Here is a 24388-nt window from a genome sequence, read left to right on the forward strand (position 1 = left end):
CCTCTGTCTTGAGGCAGAGATGGTAGCGATGGATTTCTGTTTGCATGGAGGGTCGTGCCCCAAGCTCCTCCGATGTTCAAGGTCAACTAACATGAAAATGCTAATGTGCTGAAATCAGTTTTCCTGTTGCTCCCCTCAAAACCAGCCTGTAAGCCCCGTTTTCTTCCCCACTTCGTCTAGATCAGGGATACACTTTCCTCTACATAGTTCAGTCAATTCATGCCTGCACATGCCCAGGACCAAAAGTAGGAGGCAGACAGGGGAACAAAAGATGCACTGTTTCTTGAGATCAAACAATGGGAAGGTTTTCATCCACTTCTGGCCCATCTAGAGAGCCTGTCCGATGGGCATCAAGTGTAGCTGTCCACTGCAGGCCCCTACCAGGACATCCCCAGGTCACAGCAAACCAAGCGCAGCCTACGTGAGTGCAGTGAGCTGGGCAAACTGATGCCCAGGAAAGAAGGTGAACATCCCAGTCTGGGTACTGGGAAGGGCATGCACACAGGTTAGAGAATGGGCGGGGGGGGGCACAGCCTTGGACTACAACCCCAACCAAACCTGAGAATCCCACCCAAGTGGACACCATCCTTGAGAACCGGCCGTGAGCACAAAGCATCCCATGTCTGCAAGGGACCAGAGTCCATGCTTGCTGACACTTCCTCCAGCAGAGATTCTTGGACTTGCACTCACGCAATTTCTGAATTGTGGACGAAGCCAGAGGCAATCAAGAACAAGAAAGCTGGCGGCCTGGGTGGAGGCCCCCACCCACAGGGCAGAGGCAGCATCGAGCAGGGCTACTGAAACACAAAGAGATGCTGCTGCCACAGGCTTCCTGGCCAGCTCCTCGCCCTCTTCAGAAAGCCCCAGAGAGAGATGTGGCTTCCCTGCAGGTCCGCTGACAGCCCTGGCTGCCCAGTGTTCCAAAAGAGCCCTCTCCTCCCCGCCCCCCCAGGGGTCCCAGAGAGGAGGACATGGGGAGCCGTGGAGCCAGGACACTGTGTGGCTGCAGGTCATCCACCAGCAAATCCCAAAGGAATCCCAGAGCTCGATCACCTCTTCGGCCCCTTAGGTTCTGTCCCACTTCAAGCGTGCATGTGACTGGGGTGCCGAGGCACTGTAGTACCTAATTATGTCATGGAGACATGCCGGAGGCTGCCGCTAGCCAATATGAGCATCAAATTAAAGTGAGCATGCTCAGTCACTTTAGCCATGTCCAACTCTTTGAGACCTCATGGACTCTAGCCCACCAGGCTCCTCTATGAGAATTCTCCAGGCAAGAATACTGGAGCGGGTTGCCTTGCGCTTCTCCAGGTGATCTTCCACCCAGGGATGGAACCCGAGTCTCCTGCATCTCCTGCACTGGCAGGCAGATTCTTTACCCACTTAGCCACCTGGGAAGCCTGAGAGAGATGTGTAATAACCTGTTGAACTGATCAGGGACTCATGAACTTATTTTGATAAATGAAGTAAACACAGGGGAAATACACCTTTGAAATACCCACACTTGCCTTCCATCATGAATGGGAAGTACTGATTTGTAGTGGAGGATACCACCTCTGACCAGGGGCTCTGGAATGAGACGAATGGACACCCGTGCCTCTTGATACAATGCATGCAGGAGGACACGACGCCACACTGCTAGGACCACTGGCAAGGCCTGCATGCAGCCCACAGGTGACACAGCTCTGTCATGCTGTTCATTTCCCAACCATGCCCGCTACACTGTGGTTACTGGTTACGTAAGAGAATACGCTTATTCATAGGAAGGACACGCTGATGAATTTAAGAATAAAGGAGTATCGTGCCTGCAACTTCTCCAATAGTTCAGAAAATAGCCTGCACACAGGTAGGTGTGAGCAAAGTGAAACTGAAAGCCGCTCAGTCGTGTCCGACTCTGTGTGATCCTTTGGACCGCAGCCCGCCAGGCTCCTCTGTCCATGGGATTCTTCGGGCAAGAATACTGGAGTGGGTTGCCACGCCCTCCTCCTCCAGGGGATCTTTCCAACCCAGAGACTGAACCCGCATCCTCCTGCATTGCGGGCAGATTCTTTACCCTCTGGGCCACCAGGGAAGCCCCAGGTATAAGGGAGGAGGACGTTAAAACACATGCGGCAGAGTTAATAGCAGGGACTTGGCTGGCAGATACAAGAGGGGTCTCTGTACCATTTTGCAACTTTGGTGTAAAACACTGCAATTATTTCAAAACCAAAAGTTACAAAAACACAGCATGCATGGAGCAATAAAACTCCCCTCAGGTAGGCAGGCCCTGGCAGGGTGGTTTGGGGAGAGAGGGACGTGTACCTGGGCCTGTCTTACCTCCCGCGTCAAGGGTTCAGACGCCACAGCTTCGGCGCACAGGCCTCCCCACCGCCCTCAAGGGCACTGACCACGTGACAACTATCCCTCTAACTGCAGAAGTGGGAGAACAGCCCGTCAGGCTTTGCAGGGCTCGTGGCAACAAAAGACCAACACCTCACAAAAGGTACTGGAGCCATATTAAGTAGTAAGGACACCAAATATTTAAAAGGCATGACCCACCATAAAGCAGCGAAGCAGCAACGGACTCTGCCCGCCAAGAAGTGACACCTCCCGGGGACAGACAGTGCCCAACTTGAAAGCAAAACGCCTCCCATTTCCCACTCAGATGTCCACCCCCAGCCGCCCCTCACCCCCACCGTGTTCAACAACGGCCCATCAGTGTGACTGCAGACCATGGACCGCTCGGAATCTGACACGTTTCAAGACAGCCGTCCGCAGCCCTGGGGTCACTGGGTCACCACTCTGAGTTTCAGTCTGCCACTCTGAAAAGGCTATATATAAGATCTGGAGAATATGTTTCATTTTAGAAAAATCACGTTTTAAGTTACAGTCTGTCCCCTTCTCTTACCCCAATATTCTAGCCTTCACAGAAATCTAGTCTTTTAAAGGATTAGCAACTGTATTTTTGCATTGGTTCTTTTTTTTAAAAAGAGATGCCAAGGTTTACAATTACAAAATACTGCAGCATATCACAATGAAACTAACTTCTTATTTTACCCAAAACACTGAGAATAAATAGGTTACATCTCATTTGGAAAAAAAACAAAACATGAACACCTTCTACATTAAACTGTGCAGTAACACTGGGTGGGGGAGATGGAGCGGGAAGGCATGAAGTGTTTGAGGCTGTTTTCCCTTCTTCAGTGGAGAGGCAGGTAATGACACAAGCAGACAGCCTGCGTCTCCTTTGCATAGGATCAGGACTGGCCACCACCTCAACCGCGTACATTTGGGGATGGCTGTGCTCCAACCCCTCCAACCCCACCACATTAGCCCTTCTCGCCACCGGCCACTCAGGGCCACCGCGGAGATGCACCAACCAGACCCATCAGGGAAACCTTTGTAGAGTCACTGGTATTTCACAAGGGCTTCCCTGGTGGCTCAGATAGTGAAGAATCCACCTGCAGTGCAGGAGACCTGGTTCAATCCTTGGGTTGGGAAGATCCCCTGGAGAAGGGAACGGCAACCGACTCCATATACATTTAAAGAGAAACTTCGGCAAAATCTCCTGAAACCCATCTGGCTCTCTGGTCAAAGGCTCTCAGTCAGCTCCCAAGAGGATGGAGCTGACGACTGCTCTGTGTCCTGAGCGTCCCGGACTCTGAAGGTACCGGGGCCCAACAGCCTCACCTCTCCCGGGGAGCCCCACCCAAGCTAGACCTGGAGCCCCAGGGCCATCCACTGCCCCTGGAAGATGGGGGAGGCAGGGCCAGCGTGCCGCTCAGTTACGGCCTTGCTCACCCTGTTCAGCTGCCACGGCCATGTGAAGTCACCTCCTCCTGCTGGATCTGTGACATGCGCCCGAATCATGGTGGATGCATTTGCCTACCCCCTGGGAGGACACATGTCCTTCCCCCCTCAGCACAAGGACCAACATCCCAGATATCCCGGGGCCCTGCTTCTGATCACTCTCCAAGTCCAGCGGGAAAGCCAAGTCCACACACACACATACAGTAACCTCAAAATCCCACCAGAGAAACCAGGGCGGAGGACTTGCGGACACTAACTTCTGTGGCCAATTACACAAGAGCCCACCTTGCAAAGAGCAGTGCCACTGCAGATCGAGGCTGAGAGGGGGTTTATGTTCTGTGAACAGGTTCCCATCAGGTTGCGGGACATTCTGCCAGCTGGACGCAGCATCATAAGGAATTCTGAAGCCCGTTCATCAATGTGACATGTTCCATCTAATGACAGGTTCATACGTTTCCCATCACACACACACATACACACCCAACAGAAGGTGTGAGGAGGAGCCAGTAAGAGTATTCTGAAAGTCCTGAACTCCTTGATGGAGATTCTATACTGGAGAAATAAAAGACCTGTAATTGGAAAACATCTCCATGTATGTTTACAAAAGCTTAGAAAGCATCACATATAACAGGAAAATAAGAAAGATTGAAAGCAATTTTACAGGGACCATCAATTTACTTAGCAACAGCTAGCTACAAAAAAGACTAGCATTTAAAAAAAGACAAAACATTGGGGTGTCCAAAGCATAAATTCCCTCCAGAAGAAACAAAAAAAGAATCTTTAAAAGGGGTTTATATGAAAGCATAATGTCTGGAGAAAAAGGAGTCAGATGAGAAGTCACACAGAAAGAATGATATTAAATTTTATTTTGTAGAAAATAATTAACTGCTTCCTTTTGGATAAATCAACACAAATATCTTCATACACGGGAGACAGAAGAAAGGCTGTGCTGTCACTGTTTAGTCACTAAATCGTGCCCTACTCTGTGTGACCCCATGAACTGTAGCCCACCAGGCTACTCTGTCCGTCGGAATTTTCAGGCAAGAACACCAGAGTGGGCTGCCACTTCCTACTCCAGGGGATCTTCTGGAACCAGGGATCAAACCCGGGTCTCCTGCATGGGCAGGCAGGTTCATTACCCCTGAGCCACCAGAAAGCCCAGAAAAAAGGTAAGCAGGCCGAAATTACATCCTCTCATGTGTGTGCTGGTGAACCCCTACAGGAAGCAGTCACACATGCTCCTAGGGGCCTACCTCCCCGAGTTAAAGCCTACACAGTTTAGCACGTCTTCCATGGGAACAAGGTGTCCAAAATGCTAACATACATTGCCACTGAACAAAACAAATAAAATACACAGTGTCTGCAGCCCAAGATCTAAGGCTGATTTTTTTTTTCTTTTAAACCAACAGCACACCTCAAAAAATTCCAGTGCTATCAATTTGAGGTATAAAAAATTTTATACCCCGAATTATAGGCTAACATATTGGCCTCTTAACATATTTCAATAAACAGACACTGAGAAGAGCGGTGGAGATTAGAAGGACAGAAAGGCGCTCCTGCCCTGACTCACTGCCTGGCAAATCGCAGGGGAGACTTTTACCTTGACCTTTTCTCCCCCCCTAATCTTCTTGACTGCACCCCACAGCATGTGGGATCTCAGTTCCCTGACCAGGGATCGATCCCACACCCCATGCATTGCAAGCACAGAGACTCAACCACGGAACCATCAGGAAGGTCCAAGACTCTTACTTTAGAGCTGGCATCATTCCCTTTGGCTGCGTAAAGATGGAAATTTAAAGATTTCTTTACCTCTGACCCAAACTGCTTCAAGGGAGGAAAGATAACACCCTCTCTGGCTTGAAGACTACATTAACAATTTTGTGGAAGTATTTCAAATATATAAATATTCCCTTTTCTTCAAGCATGGAGGATTTAAGGTTTGTGCTCCTACAATTTCCCTAGGCTCACACTGTATTCTGTCTAACTGCTACCACTTCAGTTCAGCCATAAAAGAAACGGAAAATGGGAAAGGAGAAAGAAAAGTAGGTCACACCTAGGTAATACTGCTCATTTCCAGAATAAGCACAGAATGAAAAAAGGAGGTAAAGAAAACATCATTTACCCTTCTTGGGTAATATGCATTAAACTCGTCTCCGATACGCCGTAGTTCTTGGGCAATCCATATCTCTGGGCGTGTATCTGCAGGTACAGCCTGAGACTGCCTCATGGAAGCTGCATGAAAACAGACAGAACAAAAATCACATTGTTTTCCATGGATCACTCAGTAAGTCCCGAAGGTCAGTTTCCAGAAGTCAGCCCATCTTACACATAGGATGTTCCCAGATGTCAAGAGCTACAATCACCCATTCAAGATTACAGTGGCAGGCAGGCTCTGCTATGTAAACTCTGGTTTATGAATAAGGGATGCTGGAGATTCAGAAGCGCCAAATTTAAATATACCGCAGCTGATGAATTACACACCTCTACTTCGTGAAGGCAAAGACAGGCAGGAACGGTACAAGCAACACACACAGCAGCTGCTGAGTCACTAAGCCGTGTCTGACTCTGTGAGACCCCATGGACTGTGGCCCCCCAGGCTCCTCTGTCCATGGCATTTCTCAGGCAAGAACACTGCAGTGGGCTGCCATGTGCTTCCCCAGGGGAATCTTCCTGACCCAGAGACTGGACCTGTGTCTCCGCACTGGCAGATGGATTCTTTACCACCTAAGAAGCCACTTACCCTTGAAACATACAAGAACGTAAGTTAGGCTGTCTGGACAATAACTATATTTTGATCATAAGGTTAAGGTGAAATTCCTAGGAAAATGTCGAAACGACACAGAGGAATATGAGATGAAATGGCTGTCCTACTCAAAGTGAAGTCAGAAAAAACCTGAGAAATGAATGAGTTGGTTTCCATGAAAGGAGGCAAAACACAGCCAGTCCACACCAGCACCACTGCGGGGCCAAATGAAAGCGTAATTGCATGTTTTGTCTTGATATTAATGCAGTTAACAAAGATGGCCTCAAGTGTGCAAACACCACACGGAGAGAGGAAATGCTCTGGGGGTAAGAGCAGAAGCCTGTCTGAAAGGAGAAAGAGGAGGGAGGCCTGCCCTTCCATTAAGCTGTCATTCCCGAACACACCCAGTATATTCAGCTGCTGGCTAATGAACCCATTGCAAAGCCAAAATATGGAGCACAAAAAAATGTGATTTGTTCAGAGATCCCCACGAGCATCAGGGAGATGATATCCTCCAAGGATCACGAGGAAAAGCATTCGCCACACTCAGAGGAGGACATTTGGGTGAGACAGGTAACAGGAAGAGAGGAGATTCTTGGATTTCAACTGCTCTTCGCATGCGGCTTACGCTAACTTCCTGTTAAAAAGAGCATGCTGCACTGGCAATTAAAACACACATGTTCCACTTTAACCACAGGGAAATATTTAAACACCTATGATAATCAGATACTGCCATAACATGAACACAGCTTCCTGTTTTGTGTTTTCGTTAAAAAATTTTTTTTTCTTGTATGCCATATCTGGAGTTCTATTTATCACTACAAATAAAAGTGGTGTGGATTCTTGGCTCTGTAAGATCACTTAAAAGTAAACTTTTTTGACTTTTTACCATGTCTCCTTAATCTCTTGCCCCAACTTCTGTCCCCCAGCCCTCACCTGAGGGAAATGGAGGACCCCAAAAAGGCTGAAGGCAGCAGGGCGCCCTGTGTACATGCGCGCATGCACACACGACGTGAGGGCACTGAGAAAGAACACTTGTGCATCCTCTCCAGAATTATCCACGCTGTGAAGGGGCCCGAGCGGAGACTCCCCGAGAACCCCTCATGAAGAATGCAAACACTGCTCTCAGGGGGGCTTCGGGGGTAAGCCAGGCACGTCCCCAGTGCCTCTCCCACCGCACAGAAGACTGCCTTGGCTATACCTTTATCACACAAACAGTTCTATCATTACTCTGTATAAGCCTATTAAAATTAAATTTTAAATGGCTAAACTGGCAGAAAACAGTTTCAGTTTAGATGTGATGCCAGATGGCAGGTCATAGTTCACTCCCATCTCTTGGATCCTGTCTATCAGAGGGACCAAACCATTACTGTCTTTTTACATTATCAGTGATCACGAGCTTTCCCCCTGAACTTTGTTACCAAGTTAACTGACCCTGGAGGGAAAGGAAAGCCTCTTTTCTCTGAATGTCCACTGCGAATCTGTACCTGTGGAATTATCTCAGGGAGGCACCAATACGCCTGAGCGAACCAGCACCCAGGACGCCACGTGGCTGCTCAGAGCCGACCGTCACCCAGCCCTCCCGGATTCCGAGCCCCATTCACTTCTTACTGTACTTGGCTCTGAGACGGTAAATCTGCCTCCAATCCTAGAGTCACAAATGAAGACAGTGCCAACTAACCAGAGAGTCTGTGAAATCTAGACTGCATGTTTTCCAAAGATGAGAGACTGGTGAAAAAAACTGCCGGCAAGTTACCCAAAGTTTAGCAAATTAAGACACTCACTAATTTACCCAACAGATATGAATGCCCATGAGCTAGACACTACTCAGGAGATGGACTGGGTACAGCCCAGAGAGGACCCAGCCCTGCTCCCATGAGCTTACACTCCTGTGGATTATAGGCTAAATTTCAACTAAATGCTAAACTTCTTCTGGACAACGATACTCCTACTCTATCTTTTTATAACACAAAAGAGATGTTTGCTCCTTGGAAAAAAACGCTATGACAAACCTACACAGCATATTAAAAAGCAGAGACATCACTTTGCCAACAAAGGTCTGTATAATCAAAGCTCTGGTCTTTCCAGTAGCTACATATGGATGTAAGAGTTGGACCAGAAAGAAGGCTGAGCGCCGAATAACTGATGCTTTTGAATTATGGTGCTGGAGAAGACTCTTGAGAGTCCCCTGGACAGCAAGGAGATCAAACCAGTCAATACTAAAGGAAATCGACCCTGCATATTCATTGGAAGGACTGTTGCTGAAGCTCCCACACTTTGGCCACCTGATGCGAAGAGCTGACTCATTGGGAAAATCCCTCATGCTGGGGAAGACTGAAGGCAGGAGGAGAAGGGGACGACAGAGGATGAGAAGGTTGGATGGCATCACTGACTCGATGGACATGAGTTTGAGCAAACACCAGAAGATGGTGAAGGACAGAGAAGCCTGCCGTGGGGTCACAAAGTCAGAATGGCTGAGCGACTGAACAACAACGCAAAACAGAGGAAGGTCTCTTGGTAAATCTCCCCCACACTGTAGATGAAATCTATTGAATTCTACCAATACTTAAAACCCTCACTGATTTGTGTGGTTAAGAAGGTTCCGTCTGACTCATGTTAGGTCTGGCAGCTGGAAGCACCACAGGAGCCTGTCCAGTATCTCAAAACGAGCACCCAGTGACTGCATCAGCCCAGCACCTGGAACTTTGGGGACCAAAGATGCGACTTACTCATCTCAGAGATAAACGTCTTGGGGTAAGGAGATAAGCAGATGCTGCTTCTATGGAAAGAAGAGTTCTGTAATGAACTGTTGGCATCAATAAACACATGGAAACATATCCACCAGGTCTGGCCAGGAGGTTTAGGTGAGTTCCATCTGTGGGTGGCTCCGGAAGCCACATTCTTACATGAGGTCCTGGAACAGACTGTCCACAGACCAGACCTTGAGAAACACTGAGCGGCGGGGGGGAGAAGCCAGGGATCAGCCCTGGGGCCCAGGCCTGTGTCTGCAGAGAACACTCGGGAGTTGGAAGTTCTCATTAACCTGAGGTAATGACCAGGTTAGCCCAGGCTGAGTAGATCACCTACTAACTGTAATTACAGATCAGTAAGAGAGCTAGCCACTGCTCTTGTTGTTCCTTAGCTGCTCAGTTACGTCCAACTCTTTGTGACCCCATGGACTGCAGCCCATCGGCTCCTCTTTCCACGGGAGGAGCAAGAATGCTGAAGTGGGTTGCCATTTCCTTCTCTTGCGGGACCTTCCCAACCCAGGGATCAAATCCACGTCTCCTGCATTGATGGGAGGATTCTTCCGGCAGGGAAGTCCAGCCACTGTTTTTAGGTCTGTTTTTTTTTAAGTTTCTATAGAACACTGACATACAATATAAACTAACTTTTACAAAGGAGACTGATCTGTCTGGGTTACTCTATCACTATTTGGGGCAGTTTTTTTGAGAAGTAAATACCGTTCTCATTGCTTGAATTTATAAACCTTTATAAATTTATTTTAAAAAATTATTAAAAAATATTTATAAAAAAATGTTTAATGACCAACATGCATCCTGCAATAAAGACTAGCCAATGGGTATACAGAATATTGGTTTTCAAGTAAGATTGTAAGGCAAAAATTCTATTCTAATTATTTTCAGAAGCATCCTATTCCTGTATTTTAAAAAGGTAGTGTTAATCTGTAATACGATGGCCTTTTCCCACCTAAGTTTCAAAGATTATTTCTTAAGTGACAAAACATCTCCTTTTTGGGGGACGATGGGGGGAACCTCTCCTTAACTTCATCACTAGTTTAATGTCGTGTGTCTGCCATATGTGGTCTCATGTCACATGAGAACCTAGCAAGACAAAGAGTGGGGTCTGGGTGACCTGAGAATTAGCTTATCGGTCCCAGGGCAGCACTGGTTGGAGCCAGAACGAAGGTTTTTTATTTCTTTTATCATCAGTTTGTGAAATTCTTCTCCACAGTGACCAGAGCATTGACCACTGCAATGAGGAAGGGATCCATGGCTCCGTCTTCTGAAGGGGAACTTGGAGCTGCTGGCATTAAAGGGCAGGGGATACTTAAAAAAAAAAGCAACACCCACCCCCCACTGCTACAATCCTTCCTAGATACTTTATCTGCCTGCTCCCATCTGCACATACTCCACTTATCAAAAAGATAACTTACATTAGTATCTCTATAAGAAAGAGAAACATCATTATGCTGTCTGCAATGTGCTAAATAGCCATAAATGTTACCTGGGCTTCCCTTGTGGCTCAGCTGGTAAAGAATCCGCCTGCAATGCAGGAGACCTGGGTTCTGTCCCTGGGTTGGGAAGATCCCCTGGAGAAGGGAAAGGCTACCCACGCCAGTATTCTGGCCTGGAGAATTCCATAGACTATATAGTTCATGGGGTCGCAAACAGTCGGACAAGACCAAGCGACATTCACTTTCACTAGCAATGAAATGGGTCTCTACTGGAAACAAAAGCTCTTATTACTACACAAAAAGATCACATTTTTAAGTAAGGCAATTTTACATACACATAAAAATTTCTTCAAAGGGGAAATGATAGTGATGAGGTGTATTTTCACCCACAGAAAATGCAGTTTCAGCATTTAAGAAAGCATTTCAAACAGAAAAGTGGGAAATAAAACAGTAGAGAGGAGGGAAGACAAAACTGCACAAGGAAACAGGAACTGCTCTGAATGGGAAACTGTTGTTCCGCCACTCAACTGTGTCTGACTCTTTGCGACCCCATGGACTGTAGCCCGCCAGGCTCCTCTGTCCATGGGATTCTCCAGGCAAGAACAGTGGAGTGGGTTGCCATTTCCTCCTCCACAGGATCTTCCCGACCCAGGCACAGTACCTTCATTGGCAGGTGGATTCTTTACCCACGGAGCCACCAGGGAAGCCCAATGTAAAGCTGCTGCTGCTGCGAAGTTGCTTCAGTCGTGTCCGACTCTGTGCGACCCCATAGACAGCAGCCCACCAGGCTCCCCTGTCCCTGGGATTCTCCAGGCAAGAACACTGGAGTGGGTTGCCATTTCCTTCTCCAATGCGTGAAAGTGAAAAGTGAAAGTGAAGTCGCTCAGTCGTGTCCGACTCTGTGCGACCCCACAGATGGCAGCCCACCAGGCTCCTCCATCCATGGGACTTTCCAGGCAAGAGTACTGGAGTGGCGTGCCGTTGCCTTCTCCGAAATGTAAAGCTACTACTGTTCAAAAACTGTAGCCAGAAGTCCACACAAGGCCAGCTCTGATCTGCAAGCATCTTTCTGAGCTTGGGAACTTGCTGGGAGCCCAGATTTCTAACCAAAGCCACTAATCAAAACTTGTAATGCAGGACTTCCCTGGTGGTCCAGTGGTTACGAGTCCACCTGCTGATGCAGGGGACATGGATTCAACCCCCAGTCCAGGAACGAGGATTCCACATGCTACAGGGCACCTACTAATGCCCGTGAGCCACACTGAGCCTGCACACCCTAGAGCCCATGCTCTACAGAAGAAGCCACTGCAATAAGCCTATGTGCACCACAACCAGAAAAAGCCCTCACGCACCGCAATGAAGACCCGGTTCAGCACCCCCACCCCCACAAAAGCTTAGAATGCAACTGTGTCAGACACAGGCAATTCCATCAAAAGTGAGATATGCTTATTAAATTGTCATCAAACCTCTTGCAAACAATTTTATGAAATCTAGCTCTTACCCATAACCTGATTTCCTATTAAAAAAAAAAAAAATCCACATGATGTATGATTAATCTGTTTTTCTCTACCAGTGTACAAGTAGGTAGAAAGGAGGACCTTTTTCAACACCAAAGAACTCTCGAGTTACTGAAAGATGTGCAGTGTTTGATTAACAGACTGCTATGGTTGATCTTCAGAACTAGTTTCCAGCCCAGAGTAATTCCAAATCTTAAAAGTTCAGCAGCTGAAAAAAAAAAAATTAATATCGTGGTTAAGTGGCTGATAGTGAAATCAGGCTGAGGCTTTCGGAAAGGGCTTTCTGTAGCACTGCCAGCAAGAGTGGGAACGTTAAAACAAAGAAAACGAGACTGCCACTGGGTAACGAGCTTGACATCAGTCAAGCCAAACCTTCTGATTTTTCCTGAATGCCCAAACGCTTCTACCCCACTGCTCTGAATGGCAGGTGTTCAAAGACGCTGAGGTCCCAGTCTGCCGTTCACTGCCATCCTTCCAACCCAACCCCCCGGCTGCGAGCACCTGGGGGCGGGGCTAGGGGAGCACGGGGTAGGCGTGCGGCACACTTGCCTTGGTCATCCTTGGGGAAGGATGCTCTCACATCCCTGGGCCAGTGACTGTTTGAGTTCCCAGCATGTCACTATAGTAGCTGCAAGTGCAGAACTGGAAACCAAACAATACTGCACAGTTCTCAGATGCACTGTTTTCAGATGTTCGGTGAACTGTGAGCACTTGGGTAGAATTGAGATCAGATTTTCAACTAATCAACGTGAACTGAGCTATGAATCAATTTCCAACTCAGAGCTGAGAAAGGATTTTTCGGTCCTTGAAGAGACGCCAAATGTATGACTTTGAAGAAATGATTGTTTTTAAACACACCACAGCATGTACTTAGGCAAGTAAGAGCTCATTTTGCCTCCTATTTACGAGGGACTGTGGAGCAGTAAGAAAGAGTGGAAAGAAAGTCCCTCCTCCTGGCATTTAGGGGCTGAACCAAAAGCCGTAAAGAACCACTTTGTAAGGCTCTGAAACCAGGGCTAAACCAATTCTAAAACAGATGCTCCAAAAATGCTCAGAGGAAGCACTGATTCTGCATGGGGTCCCTTAAGACTATTCATCTGAAGAAGTAAAAATTCTGAGATGTTTATTCAATCCAACAGTCTCCTGACTTAGGGGGCTATCTTGGGAAACACCTTTATTAACGAATATTTATCCACAGTGGACGAGGAGGATGAGGAAGTCACCGGCCCTCTGGCCACCGTTTCCACTGGAAACCCACCTGAGAGCCTGAGCTGTCTCAGATGCTTCTGAGTCCCCAGCCACGGGGTAGAAGGGTGCAGCCGTAATGCTGTCAGAAGCCACCTTCCACTCTGAGGTTCTCACAGAGCAAATGAGCCAGAGCCCAATCATCTACACACCCTCTGGCCTACTACTTCCCAACTGCATCATTTCATTTTTTGATTATCCTCTTATCAATTCCACTGAGCCACTGGATGAAAACGAAAGGGAAGTGAAATAAAGCGATGGTACACAGCATCATTACTTGTGAAGTTTTCACACCTGTTCTTCCCTGGCACACATGTAGGTGAACCTCTAAGCAGCTGCATGAATTCAGGATGGTGCTTTATAAACAGCTGCTGGGATCAAAGAACAAGAAAACTCATGAGCTACAGCCAGCGTTTTCATACTCAGTCCTTCCACATGTGTTTGCCCACTGCTTTTCTGTGACCGTGAGTAAGAAAATCAAAATAAGCTGCTTTGATCAATTTCTAGTCTGACCGTGTGGAAACCGCCAGAAAGCCAAGGCTATGAGGCTGGAAACCAGTGTTTGTATCTTTTGCCTGTGACAGTCACCTGTTTCTTACAATAAACTATGAATTTAAAAGCATTAGGATGAACGCTATGCCTTCTTACTAACTATTCAACCTCTAATGACCTAGCTCCCCATGTCACCTGAGCTGTCCCCCACAATTCATGTTTTTCCAGGAGCAAACCCAGATTTTGAGTTTTTATGCCTACATCCAAGGACATACCCAGCTCACTCGAGTCACAGGAGAAGCCAGCAGGTGGGGATGTGGCAGAAGCTTCCTGCACCAATGCCTGGTAGCTTGGCCTGGGATAGGTGGACAGCCTTTCCTAAGGCACTACAGTCCTGCTGGTGGGCACTGGGCGCCATAGCTCTCCCTTCTGGGGACCGCAATGTTCCCTGCTCACCCCAACCCAAATCTAGACTGTCCCCCAGGGCTACAAAGATGATCCCTCTCAGTCATCAGCCCTCCGGTTTAATCAGGAAGCTGCTACTGTGTGGCCCGCGTGCGGTCCTGAGTCAGACCCGCCCCGTGCCTTTCGCGGCAAGGTGCTCCGTAACCACTTCAGTCCTGCCCGATCTGTTCTCCGAAACACGCCGCTCTGCGCAGTGTGTGGTCGCAGTCTCACTAGGTCTACATGGGCGCAGGAAGACACATGACACAACTGTTGCTCGCTTTGTCCCCAGGACAGCTGTGTCTCTTATTTCTACAGTCTTAGAATTCTTTCCCATCAGTCCTAAAGGAAATCAGCCCTGAATACTCAATGAAAGGACTGATGCTGAAGCTCCAATACTTTGGCCACCTGATGTGGAGAGCTGACTCATCGGAAAAGACCCTGATGCTGGGAAAGATTGAGGGCAGGAGGAGAAGGGAATGATAGAGGATGAGATACTTGGGATGGCATTATCGACTCAATGGACATGAGTTTGAGCAAACTCCGGGAGACAGTGAAGGACAGGGAAGCCTGGTGTGCTGCAGTCCATGGGGTCGCAGAGTCAGACACTATTCAGCAATTGAACAACAATGAGACGATTCCTTCAGAAGATCATGGAGGACTTGACTATGCAATCTTCTTTTGAAAAACAAAAATAACCCCCAAAATAAATATAGTCCAAGCTATGCTCCTTCCACTGACAGCAGAGACAACTTCCTATCCACACAATTTATTTCACCACTTACTCCAGCAAAACTACGAAAAGAGAAATGCTTTTTGAAGTAAATGCTTTTTGACAAGTAAACATACAACTCTACATGTTAAATCACTTAAGACCGTTCCTTAGAAATAAAGTGTTAAAAATTTTGAGGTTACTAGCTTTCGGTAACCTGGGTTCCTGGCCCATCATCAGATCTGGGGGAGGAAACGAGAATTTACACTACGAATATAAAAAATTTCTGACTAGAGAGTACGTGTGGCTTCCTCTAAGAAATTTAATGCTGGCGGCAGGAAACAGGTGACGAAAATCTCTTCTCCTCAGTTCACTTGAAGGTCTTAAGCATCATGGTGTTTTGTCTTAATAACAGTGGAGACCCAGGCAAAGGGGCCAAAACAGAATCCTGAAAAGCTGCATCCGAAACAGCTTTCCAATTAAGACCTGTAAAACCCTGTAATTTTATTTATGCAGTTAAAGTTTATCAAGGCCATGCGCTAAGTGAAGCACTTAGCTGTTAATGCAGATATATGGTGACTGATAACACACTCGAAGGATGAGTATAATGAAAGCTTCCCACTTAAAACAAGTTCACAAGAGCCAGCTGCCTCTTCTTATCCCACATCGTATCAAGAGAGAAGACATCACACCTCAATTCCAGACACTGTTTTGCATAATCACAAGGACGGAATCATTGTGTTTGGACATTTGATGGTTTAAGTATTTGCCCTCAAAATACATGTCTGTCGCAGTTGGGCTGTCTGATTCCTCTCCCCCAGAAAATTCACAAAGCTCCTGTGTCTAAAAGGCACACGGGTGCTAAACACAGGGGGTGGGGGCAGGGAGGGATCCCTCCAAGGGACACACGCGAACACAGCCCCAAAGCCTTTTGTAGAAGTTGCCATTTCCTTCTCCAGGGGATCTTGCCAACCCAGGGATCAAACCCAGGTCTCCCGCGTTGCAGGCGGATTCTTTACCATCTGAGCCACCAGGGAAGCCCTTTCTATAGAAAATCCCATGATAAAAAGAAACACTGTATGAATTGAACCCTGAGTGAAAAATAAGAAAACTGAAAGGCTCAAGTGAGCAGAGAATCTGATTGGTGTGGTGAGGAGTTCATCAGAAAAATGGTTGGAGCCCAAGTTTCTTTACCCACTGACCTCCTGTACCAACCACCTAACCTCTACATGACAAAGCCATTCCCGGGGCCGAGGCAGCGATCCTAAGGCCTCCTCTGCAAACCACAAAAACGTCTGCCAGTGGCGGTGCCATGTCCCCATGCAGGCCAAGAATGGAGGCTGGTCACTCGCTGGGGCAAAGACGAGTGTGAGAGATACAGGATTCTGGGACGACCAACGTCCCGCCTGGTGCTGTCGAAGGTCTGTATCTGCTCAGGTTCTCATGTCTCTCCTCATCCTCCTGATGGCCTTCGCCCTCCAGAGACACGGTTGCTGGCCAGGCTCCACTGCTCTGTGGGCTCAGATCCTGGGTGCAGTAGTCTGGCTACCCCTGGGCATTCGAGGTGGTGCTAGTGGTGAATAACTTGCCTTCCAATGCAGGAGACAGACAGACACGGGTTTAATCCCTGGGTCAGGAAAATCTCCCAGAGGAGGAAAGAGCAGCCCACTTCAGCATTCTTGCCTGGGGAACCTGACGGACAGACAGTCCATGGGGTGGCAGAGTTGGATAGGACTGAAGTGACTTAGCACGAGTTTAGAAACCTGGCGTGCAGTACGGATTAAACAGGGTCACTCCAGTTCAGGGCAGCACGCCCCCACCAACTAACTCCCTACAGGGCTCCCCTGACCACTGCAGACTGGGTGCAACACCCTCCCACTCCAGGACACTGGTCCCCAGCCAGGGGGGAGACCTGCCCCGGGGACTGCACAACATCAGAGGAAGGATGAAGACTGACCTGGGTCACCTGCTGAAGGGTCCACTCCAGCACTTCCTTCCCACCAACTGTTAGAAACAAGGATCTGAGAGAAAACGAAGCGCGTCTATCGTGTTCGTCAGGCTTCCTCACAGAGGAAACCCGGTTCTAAGCTTCAAAGGCTTCCAGGGACAGAATCCACACGACAGAAGAGAGGGAATCCCAGACACTCATCCACTGCCTGAAGTATCAGCCAGTTCTTAAACTGACAACTGTATGTGCCTGTGCGACACACCACCCCATTCCGTGAGGCTGGCAAGTTGTTTTGACCAGTTTAGCAAAATTCATACTCACTGTAGGCTTCACTGCTGGCTCAGCAGTAAAGAATCCGCCTGCAATGCAGAAGCGGCAGGTTCGATTCCTAGATCAGGAAGATCCCCCGGAGGAGGGCATGGCGACCCACTCTAGCATTTTTGCCTGGAGAATCCCATGGACAGAGGAGCTCGGTGGGCTACAGTCCACGGAGTCAGAAATGAGCGACTACATACACCTGGAGGTCTAAATTCAAACGTTTCCTAAGGCAATATAGATCCAGAATTCACTTCCAGACTACCCTGCATTAAGAAATTTCTCAAAGGATGAAAAACCAGACAATAAACAAGAAACCTTCTTTCAGTCTCTCCCCCAGCACTTATTCCACAGAAAACTCTCCTAAACTAAGGTTGTCAAGTGTGGCTCATCCCATACACCGCCCCCCTGCTCGAGACATACATCTGCAAGAGAAAAACAGGTCCCTACCACACAAGAAAGTTGCTGTGAAGTCTCAGGTCATTCACTAAACCAATAAATCGCTCACATCAAAATGTTTTAGGAACTGGAGTGGGATGCATGCTCTGATCTAGGAACGGGACTTATTTTTGGGGAAAAAAGTCCCCAGAGCAACTCAGCTGAGTACCATCGTGTTGAACCAGTTCCAATTTTTACCATATACCCTCTTCGACTGAAATGGTTGATTTCTTTTTTTTTTTTAAGAAATTTTAGCTCCAAAACCATTTTAACGCCTAAGGAAGGGCCGCAAAGCCCAAACTAAAGGAAGCATGGCATCCTATGCAGAGAGCCAGGTTCAAGGCTCTGGCTCCAGGACAAGACAAGGCCGCAGGCAGCCCTGCCCCGTCAGCCTGCGGGCACACGTGGCCAGGCAGTGCCTCTCAGGAGCTGGTCGGCTCCACCACTGGTTAAACCCTTGTGAACCACCGGGATCTGATCCAGGGTTGCAAACAGAGGAAATGCAAAGTCAATGTGGGGTTACCATAGGACGCCGGGGATACCAACTCACTCTAAGCAAATACTTAAAACCACGAAAGCCTAGCCTCTTACACACTGGGCTTCAAACTGTCCCCCCAGGAATCGGTCAGCTCACAGCGTGTGGAAAAAAAAAATTCTCAAGGGTTCATGATTCATTCACTCAAAAGTAAAAACCAAAATTTAACAATGGCCAAAGAGCAGAATTTGCATAGGGAAAAGGAAAAGAAAAGCTATTTTAAAGTTCTCAATTCTATTCATGTGTGTGCACTAAAGTCACTTCAATCATGTCTGACTCTGTGGGACCCCATGGGCTGTAACCCACCAGGCTCCTCTGTCCGTGGGGTTCTCTAGGCAAAAACACTACAGTGGGTTGCCATTTCCTACTCCAGGAGGTATTCCTGACCCAGGGATTGAACCCATGTCTCCTAAGTCTCCTGCACTGGCAGATGTATTCTTTACTACTGGCACCAGCTGGTGAGCCCCATATATAGACCATGGGGCACCTACCACAGGCTTCGTCTTTCCTGTGATGGGAACAGCAGGCCAGTGGCTGGGTTCTCTCTCCAATGAGCATATTTCATTTCCTCCAATGCCATGAACTGCCCCCAACACACTAAAGATCATGTGTGTGCCTGTGTGTATGTGCCTGGGCACACGGTGTATCAGCCCTGCTGCTCCCTGTCTCTTGGCAAGTAATGACTCTCACAGACGGGCTTCCTGAACCTGGGATGGAACCCCAGTGTCTCACATCTCCTGCACTGGCAGGCAGGTTCTCTACCAAGAGCACAATTCTATTCAGTCAATGACTACTGCTAACATTAAAACAGTGAGCAAAATACCTCGTTTTGAAAAAAGTTGCAGTAACTTCTAACTGCAGGAAAAAGCAGTTCAAGCTTGTCTTAAGTGTCCAGATCTTTTCTTCCTTCAAATACACGTCTTGCGCTACAGTCAAGTTTCTGCCTAATCCAATAGGCCATCCCCTCAGGTGTCCCTGACACAGACCTGGTTCCAACAAAGTCCGTGCAGTGGGGGTTTCCAGATGTTTCTCCATGGTCCAAAGATCTGCCAAGGTTCTTCTCAGGGTGATGTGCAGGTTCATAGGCAGGTCAGGGGTGATTTGGACCTCCCTTGCCCTCCCAGGCCACTTCCTAGAAAAGATTTTCTTTCCTTTTTTGCTTGTTTGTTCTGGGGCCTGGCAGGGTTAGAATTACAGCTCATTTCCAGATGAACTGACTTCCCTGTGGGTTTCCTAAACTCCTGAAATGACAGCTCCTTTCCAGGGAAAGGGGAAAGGAATGTTTCATTATGTCATGCCCAGTGACCTGCCAGAGCCTCGACAGTCACCGAGCAGGGAAAACAGTGACCAAGTCCCTGCCAGTTGCTCTCTGCCCAGGAGCTTATGCAAAAGCCCTCAACTCTCGGCATGTGAGAACCTCTGTCTCCATCTGATGGATGAGGAAATCGAAGCTCTGAAACAAACAGCTCTGCTCAGGTTACTTGTGGGGCTAAGAACAGCCAGGTACCACCCAGACCCCACTCCAGACCTGCAGCCGAGACAGGAAGGCAGTACAACCCACAGGCGCCCAATCAATGCTAACCCTGCCACTTGGAGCTCTTAAGACAATGCCTCAGGTGGCACCAGAGGTAAAGAATCCGCTTGCCAACACAGGAGACGTAGGTTTGATCCCTGGGTTGGGAAGATCCCCTGGAGGGCATGGCAACCCACTTGAGTAGTCCTTGCCTGGAGAATCCCATGGACAGAGGAGCCTGGTGGGCTACAGTCCACGGGGTCGCATGGAGTCTGACACGACTGAACCAACTGAGCATGCACACATTCACTTTGCTGAAATAAAAGGGAGACCCAAAGAGAACATCAGGAGGCTAAGTCCACCTGGAGTACTTGTGATGGGCCAAAAGCTTCATCTCACCTGGATGAAATATCTACCAACAAAAGGGGTGTGACTGTTAATACTAAGTCCTACAAGTTAATGCTGAATTGCACATGTCATAGTGGCAAGCTGCTGGCCAAAATGCCAAAAATGAAGATTAAAATTAAAAAAAAAGTTTTTATGATTTTTTTTTTGATGTGAGCCATTTAAAAAGTCTTTAATGGACCTGTTATAATATTACTTCTGTTTTATGCTGTATTTTCTTTGCCCTGGGGCATGTGGGATCTTATCAAACCCACACCCCACCCTTCCCCCACCCCCACATTGAAAGGCAAAGTCTTTAACTACTGGGTTGCCAGGGAAATCCCCCCTCAAACTTTAAATATATACATTACGCATTAATTGTATTATAAATGCTAGTCATGATGATTTTCCAAATGCCAAAAAAGAAAAAAACAAAAACAGGTAAGAAGGTTAAGACCACCTGTGAGTTGAATACAAAAATTTTCACTATTGACATTTTGATGTATTTTCCTTCTAATCTTTTTGTTATGCTTGTAAATTACTTGAACACAAAATCACGTGCTATGGGGTACATGTTCATGTCGCCCATAAAATCCATCTCCAGTGTGATGTACATGGAGGTGGGGCCTTTACAGGGTGATCAGGTCACGAGGGTGGAGTCTTCGTGAGTGGAGTTACTGCCCTTAAAAGAAGGGGTCAAGGAGTTAGCTTACTGTCGTTCCACCTTGTGACACAGGAGCCGCCTACGAGCCTGGAAGAGGGTCCTCACCAGTCTGACCATGCCCACACCTGGATCTCAGACTTCCAGCTTCCAGAACTGCGAGACAAATGTTTATTATCAAAGCCACCCAATCTATGGTATTTTTGTTACAGCAGCACAAACTGACTACAACACTAGGGTGTCACCAAGAGCTCCGTAACTTTTTAAAGCTTAACATTTCACCGGGAGCATTTTCCATGTGGTTATTCTTCTTAACATCTTTATGCAGACAGCTTCACAATCACAGCCCAGGGATGTGTAGTAACGCAGAGGTTTTCCTATACCATTAGCACTGCCAATAGCTTTTCGGTTGGTGTAAGTATGTCGTGATGAACCCTCTGCATTTCCTGTGAACGGAAGGGCTGCCGGGCCCTGCCCTGTGCCCGCTCAGCAGGGCCTGCAGGCCAGTGTGTACACAGGGCTCGCAGCCCAGTGCCCGACACAGCGCAGCATGGGTGTCTAAGGACAGACACTTGCTTTGCGTCACAAGAACTCCAGAGACCAGGAAAGCAGCCCGAGGCCACGTGCCCTGGCCCAGGTCCTGGCCACAGACCAAGCGGAACAACCCGAGCGCAGTGCAGCAGGGTGGACGAGGTGGCGAGTCTGTCTCGGGAGGAGCGTGTCGAGGCTGAGGCCGACCCAACAAGGGGGAAAGCAAATAGCGCTGGGCTCTGGGAAGGGCAGTGGGGGTCCACGGGGCGTCCCGCCCAGAACGGGGGGCGACCACAGACCAGCAGTGTGGACACTCGGACACCGGGCCAGCGCTCTGAATCACTGGTTTAAGACACTGTGTCAGAGGGTCTAGCATGCAACTGGCAAGTGTGCGCATATGTAGATCTAGAAACCTAGCACTGCAAGGTCCTAAATATTAATTAGGACAAATCAATGGATGATTGACCTTCTTCCTGCTTTAGAGTCCGATCATGCCAAGAACGACAGGACTTACCATTTCCCTTCACGAGAAGTTCCTCTGCAGCATGTACTGCCAAACCTGAGTCACCCCTAAGTTTTCAGGCAGTGCGTATGAGGGGCCTGGTGTGTACCCGCCGAGGGTACACACCAGAGGGATTACAAGACTTAACACTGCACTTAGTGTCTGAAAAACGTGTCAAGGATTACTGCTCGATCTCTTCGGACATGAAAAGCCTATTATCCCATAGAGAGTAAAAATAAAGGGTGAAAGACATGACTTCTCAAACGGAGTAGTACTGGATTGGCCAAAAAATCAGCTTGGGTTTTTCCATCAAGATGTTATGGAAAAACCTAAAAAAAAAAAAAAAAAAAGATGTTATAGAAAAACCTGAGTGAACTTTTTGGCCAACCCAATACTTTGCAACCAGAGCCGGTCAACATCAATTGTGAGTCCTTGGTGAAAAGATAATAAATATTTCTAGTTCCACAAAGGTGGGGTCGCCCTGTTCTCCGAGGTCTTCCTTTTTCACAACTAAAAACCCGGGATTTTAACAAGCAAGCACCGGGGCTTCCCTGGTGGCTCAGCAGCAAAGAACCCACCTGCCAATGCAGGAGACGTCAGTTCGATCCCTGGTCCGTGAGGAGTCCACACGCTGTGGAGCCAACGGGCCTGTGCTCCGGAGCCCGGGATCAATCGCACCTACTGCAGCCCCCTCACCTCAGAGCCTGTTCTCTGCACAAAGAGGAGCTAAAGCAACAAGAAGCCCGCACGCTGCGACCAAGAGCAGCCTCCGCTCGCCGCAACTCGAGCAGAGGCCTATCCAGCTGTGAAGACTCATCACAGCCAGAAATACACACAGAAATATGGGGAATACATGTAAATCCATGGCTAATTCATTTCAATGTATGACAAAAACCACTGCAATGTTGTAAAGTAATTAGCCTCCAACTAATAAAAATAAATGGAAAAAAAATGTGATTAGAATTAAAATGACAGGATTTTTTGCCGTTGTAACAACAAAAAAAAAGAAATAAAATTAACAAGATAAATACAACAAGCACAGAGGACTGAGAGGGAAATGAGAGTGGGCTCCCTGGGGACCATGGGGTTTGAGGAATGACAGGACGGTGACTCTCCCGGGTCCTCCGATCACCCTCCATACCCCCAGCCACAGCACTGTGGACACCTGCAATGCAATCTCCAATAGGCGGAGAGAGAACCCAGCAAGGAAAGCTGCCGTCTTTAGCCTGAGGACTGGGGGATGCGGTTCCCCCAGCGGGAAGTCTCTCGGTTATGCCCACCCTACTGCCGCTGAGCACTGCATGCCGGCCATCCCCCGCCCGGCAGGAGTGTTCTGTGCTCTGAAACCGGCCAGGTGCTGCGGCAGGTTGGGGGGAGTGGCCCTCCCAGGTCCTGCCCAGTGGAAACAGGAGATGCTCCGATCCCAGCGGGGACCTCATGGAGAGCTGACCCTGCTGTTTAGTCGCCGAGTCGTGTTCCACCCTTGTGACCCCGGGGACTGCCACCCGCCAGGCCACTCTGTCCCCCGCGGTCTCCTGGAGGTCGCTGCCCCTCCACCCTGAGTAAGCAGCACGGAAGCCGTAACAGACTGGGCGAGTTGCCAGTACACATGCGCGCGTGCACACAGCCCCCACCTCCACCTAACGCTGATGAGCAATGAGCCAGAACAAGTCAGAGTGAGTCACCCTTACCTCTGGCAGGGGGAGGGCTGGCGGGAAGCTGAACCTGCCCAGCCCCTGGCAGCAGTTAAGACTGAAGGAGGTGGCAGCAAACAGGAATGGTAACCCACTGGCCCCCCATCCCAGTCTCAAGAGTCGGCAGGACCCAGTGGGTCACCAGGTCTCCACACCTACCCAGCATGAAGGGGAGTTTACACCTGACATCAATGAGGGGGAACCAGGCGTGGGAGGCAGGGCTGGGCTCGCCCTCCTTCAGCCCCACACTGGCGCACACAGGGAGCAGAGAGGAGCTGAGCCCCGGCCCCACTCCTGCAAGCCAGCCCTCCCCACTCCCCCTCCACGTGTCAGCAGGGCTGCGGAGGCAGAGCATCCGCCCCCGGGGGGCTCCGTGCACCGCACAGTCAGTGCAAGGCCAAGGAGGGGTCTGAACGTCCACTCCCCCACCCCCGGCAGGAGCAGGCAAAAGTTTAGAACTGAAAAATACATTTAGAGTAAAAAAAGCACTGGATAGAACCAATAATAAGAGTGGAAGTGACAGATGAGAGAATTGGCTGACACGAGGCTGATCAACAGAATTTCATCAGAAAAGAGAGGGTACATGATGAAAGATGAACAGCATCTCAGGGACCTGTGAGACCCCAACAAAACACTAATATTCTCCTACAGGAGTCCCAAAAGAGGCAGGAATGGACTGGGAAAGTATCCAAAAACGTTAACAGCTAAAAACTTCCCAAACTTGGCA

General features: G+C 48.6%; 1 protein-coding gene across 9 annotated transcripts in view; it reads right to left on the bottom strand.

Moving 5' to 3' along the window:
• The window catches only part of BCL2L11 (BCL2 like 11), a 56068-nt gene that overhangs the window by 17715 nt on the left and 13965 nt on the right, over window positions 1–24388 (bottom strand). For 4 of the 9 annotated variants that reach the window (XM_070474044.1, XM_070474060.1, XM_070474038.1 and 1 more), the window contains one exon: window positions 5912–6021. The exons of the other annotated variants lie outside the window; for them this stretch is intronic. In XM_070474044.1, coding sequence (XP_070330145.1) covers window positions 5912–6021 — 110 coding nt within the window. The remainder of the gene's footprint in view (window positions 1–5911; window positions 6022–24388) is intronic. 9 annotated transcript variants of the gene reach the window in all.

This window comes from Odocoileus virginianus, chromosome 2 (genome assembly GCF_023699985.2).
Source record: "Odocoileus virginianus isolate 20LAN1187 ecotype Illinois chromosome 2, Ovbor_1.2, whole genome shotgun sequence".
Classification (NCBI taxonomy): Eukaryota; Metazoa; Chordata; class Mammalia; order Artiodactyla; family Cervidae; genus Odocoileus; species Odocoileus virginianus.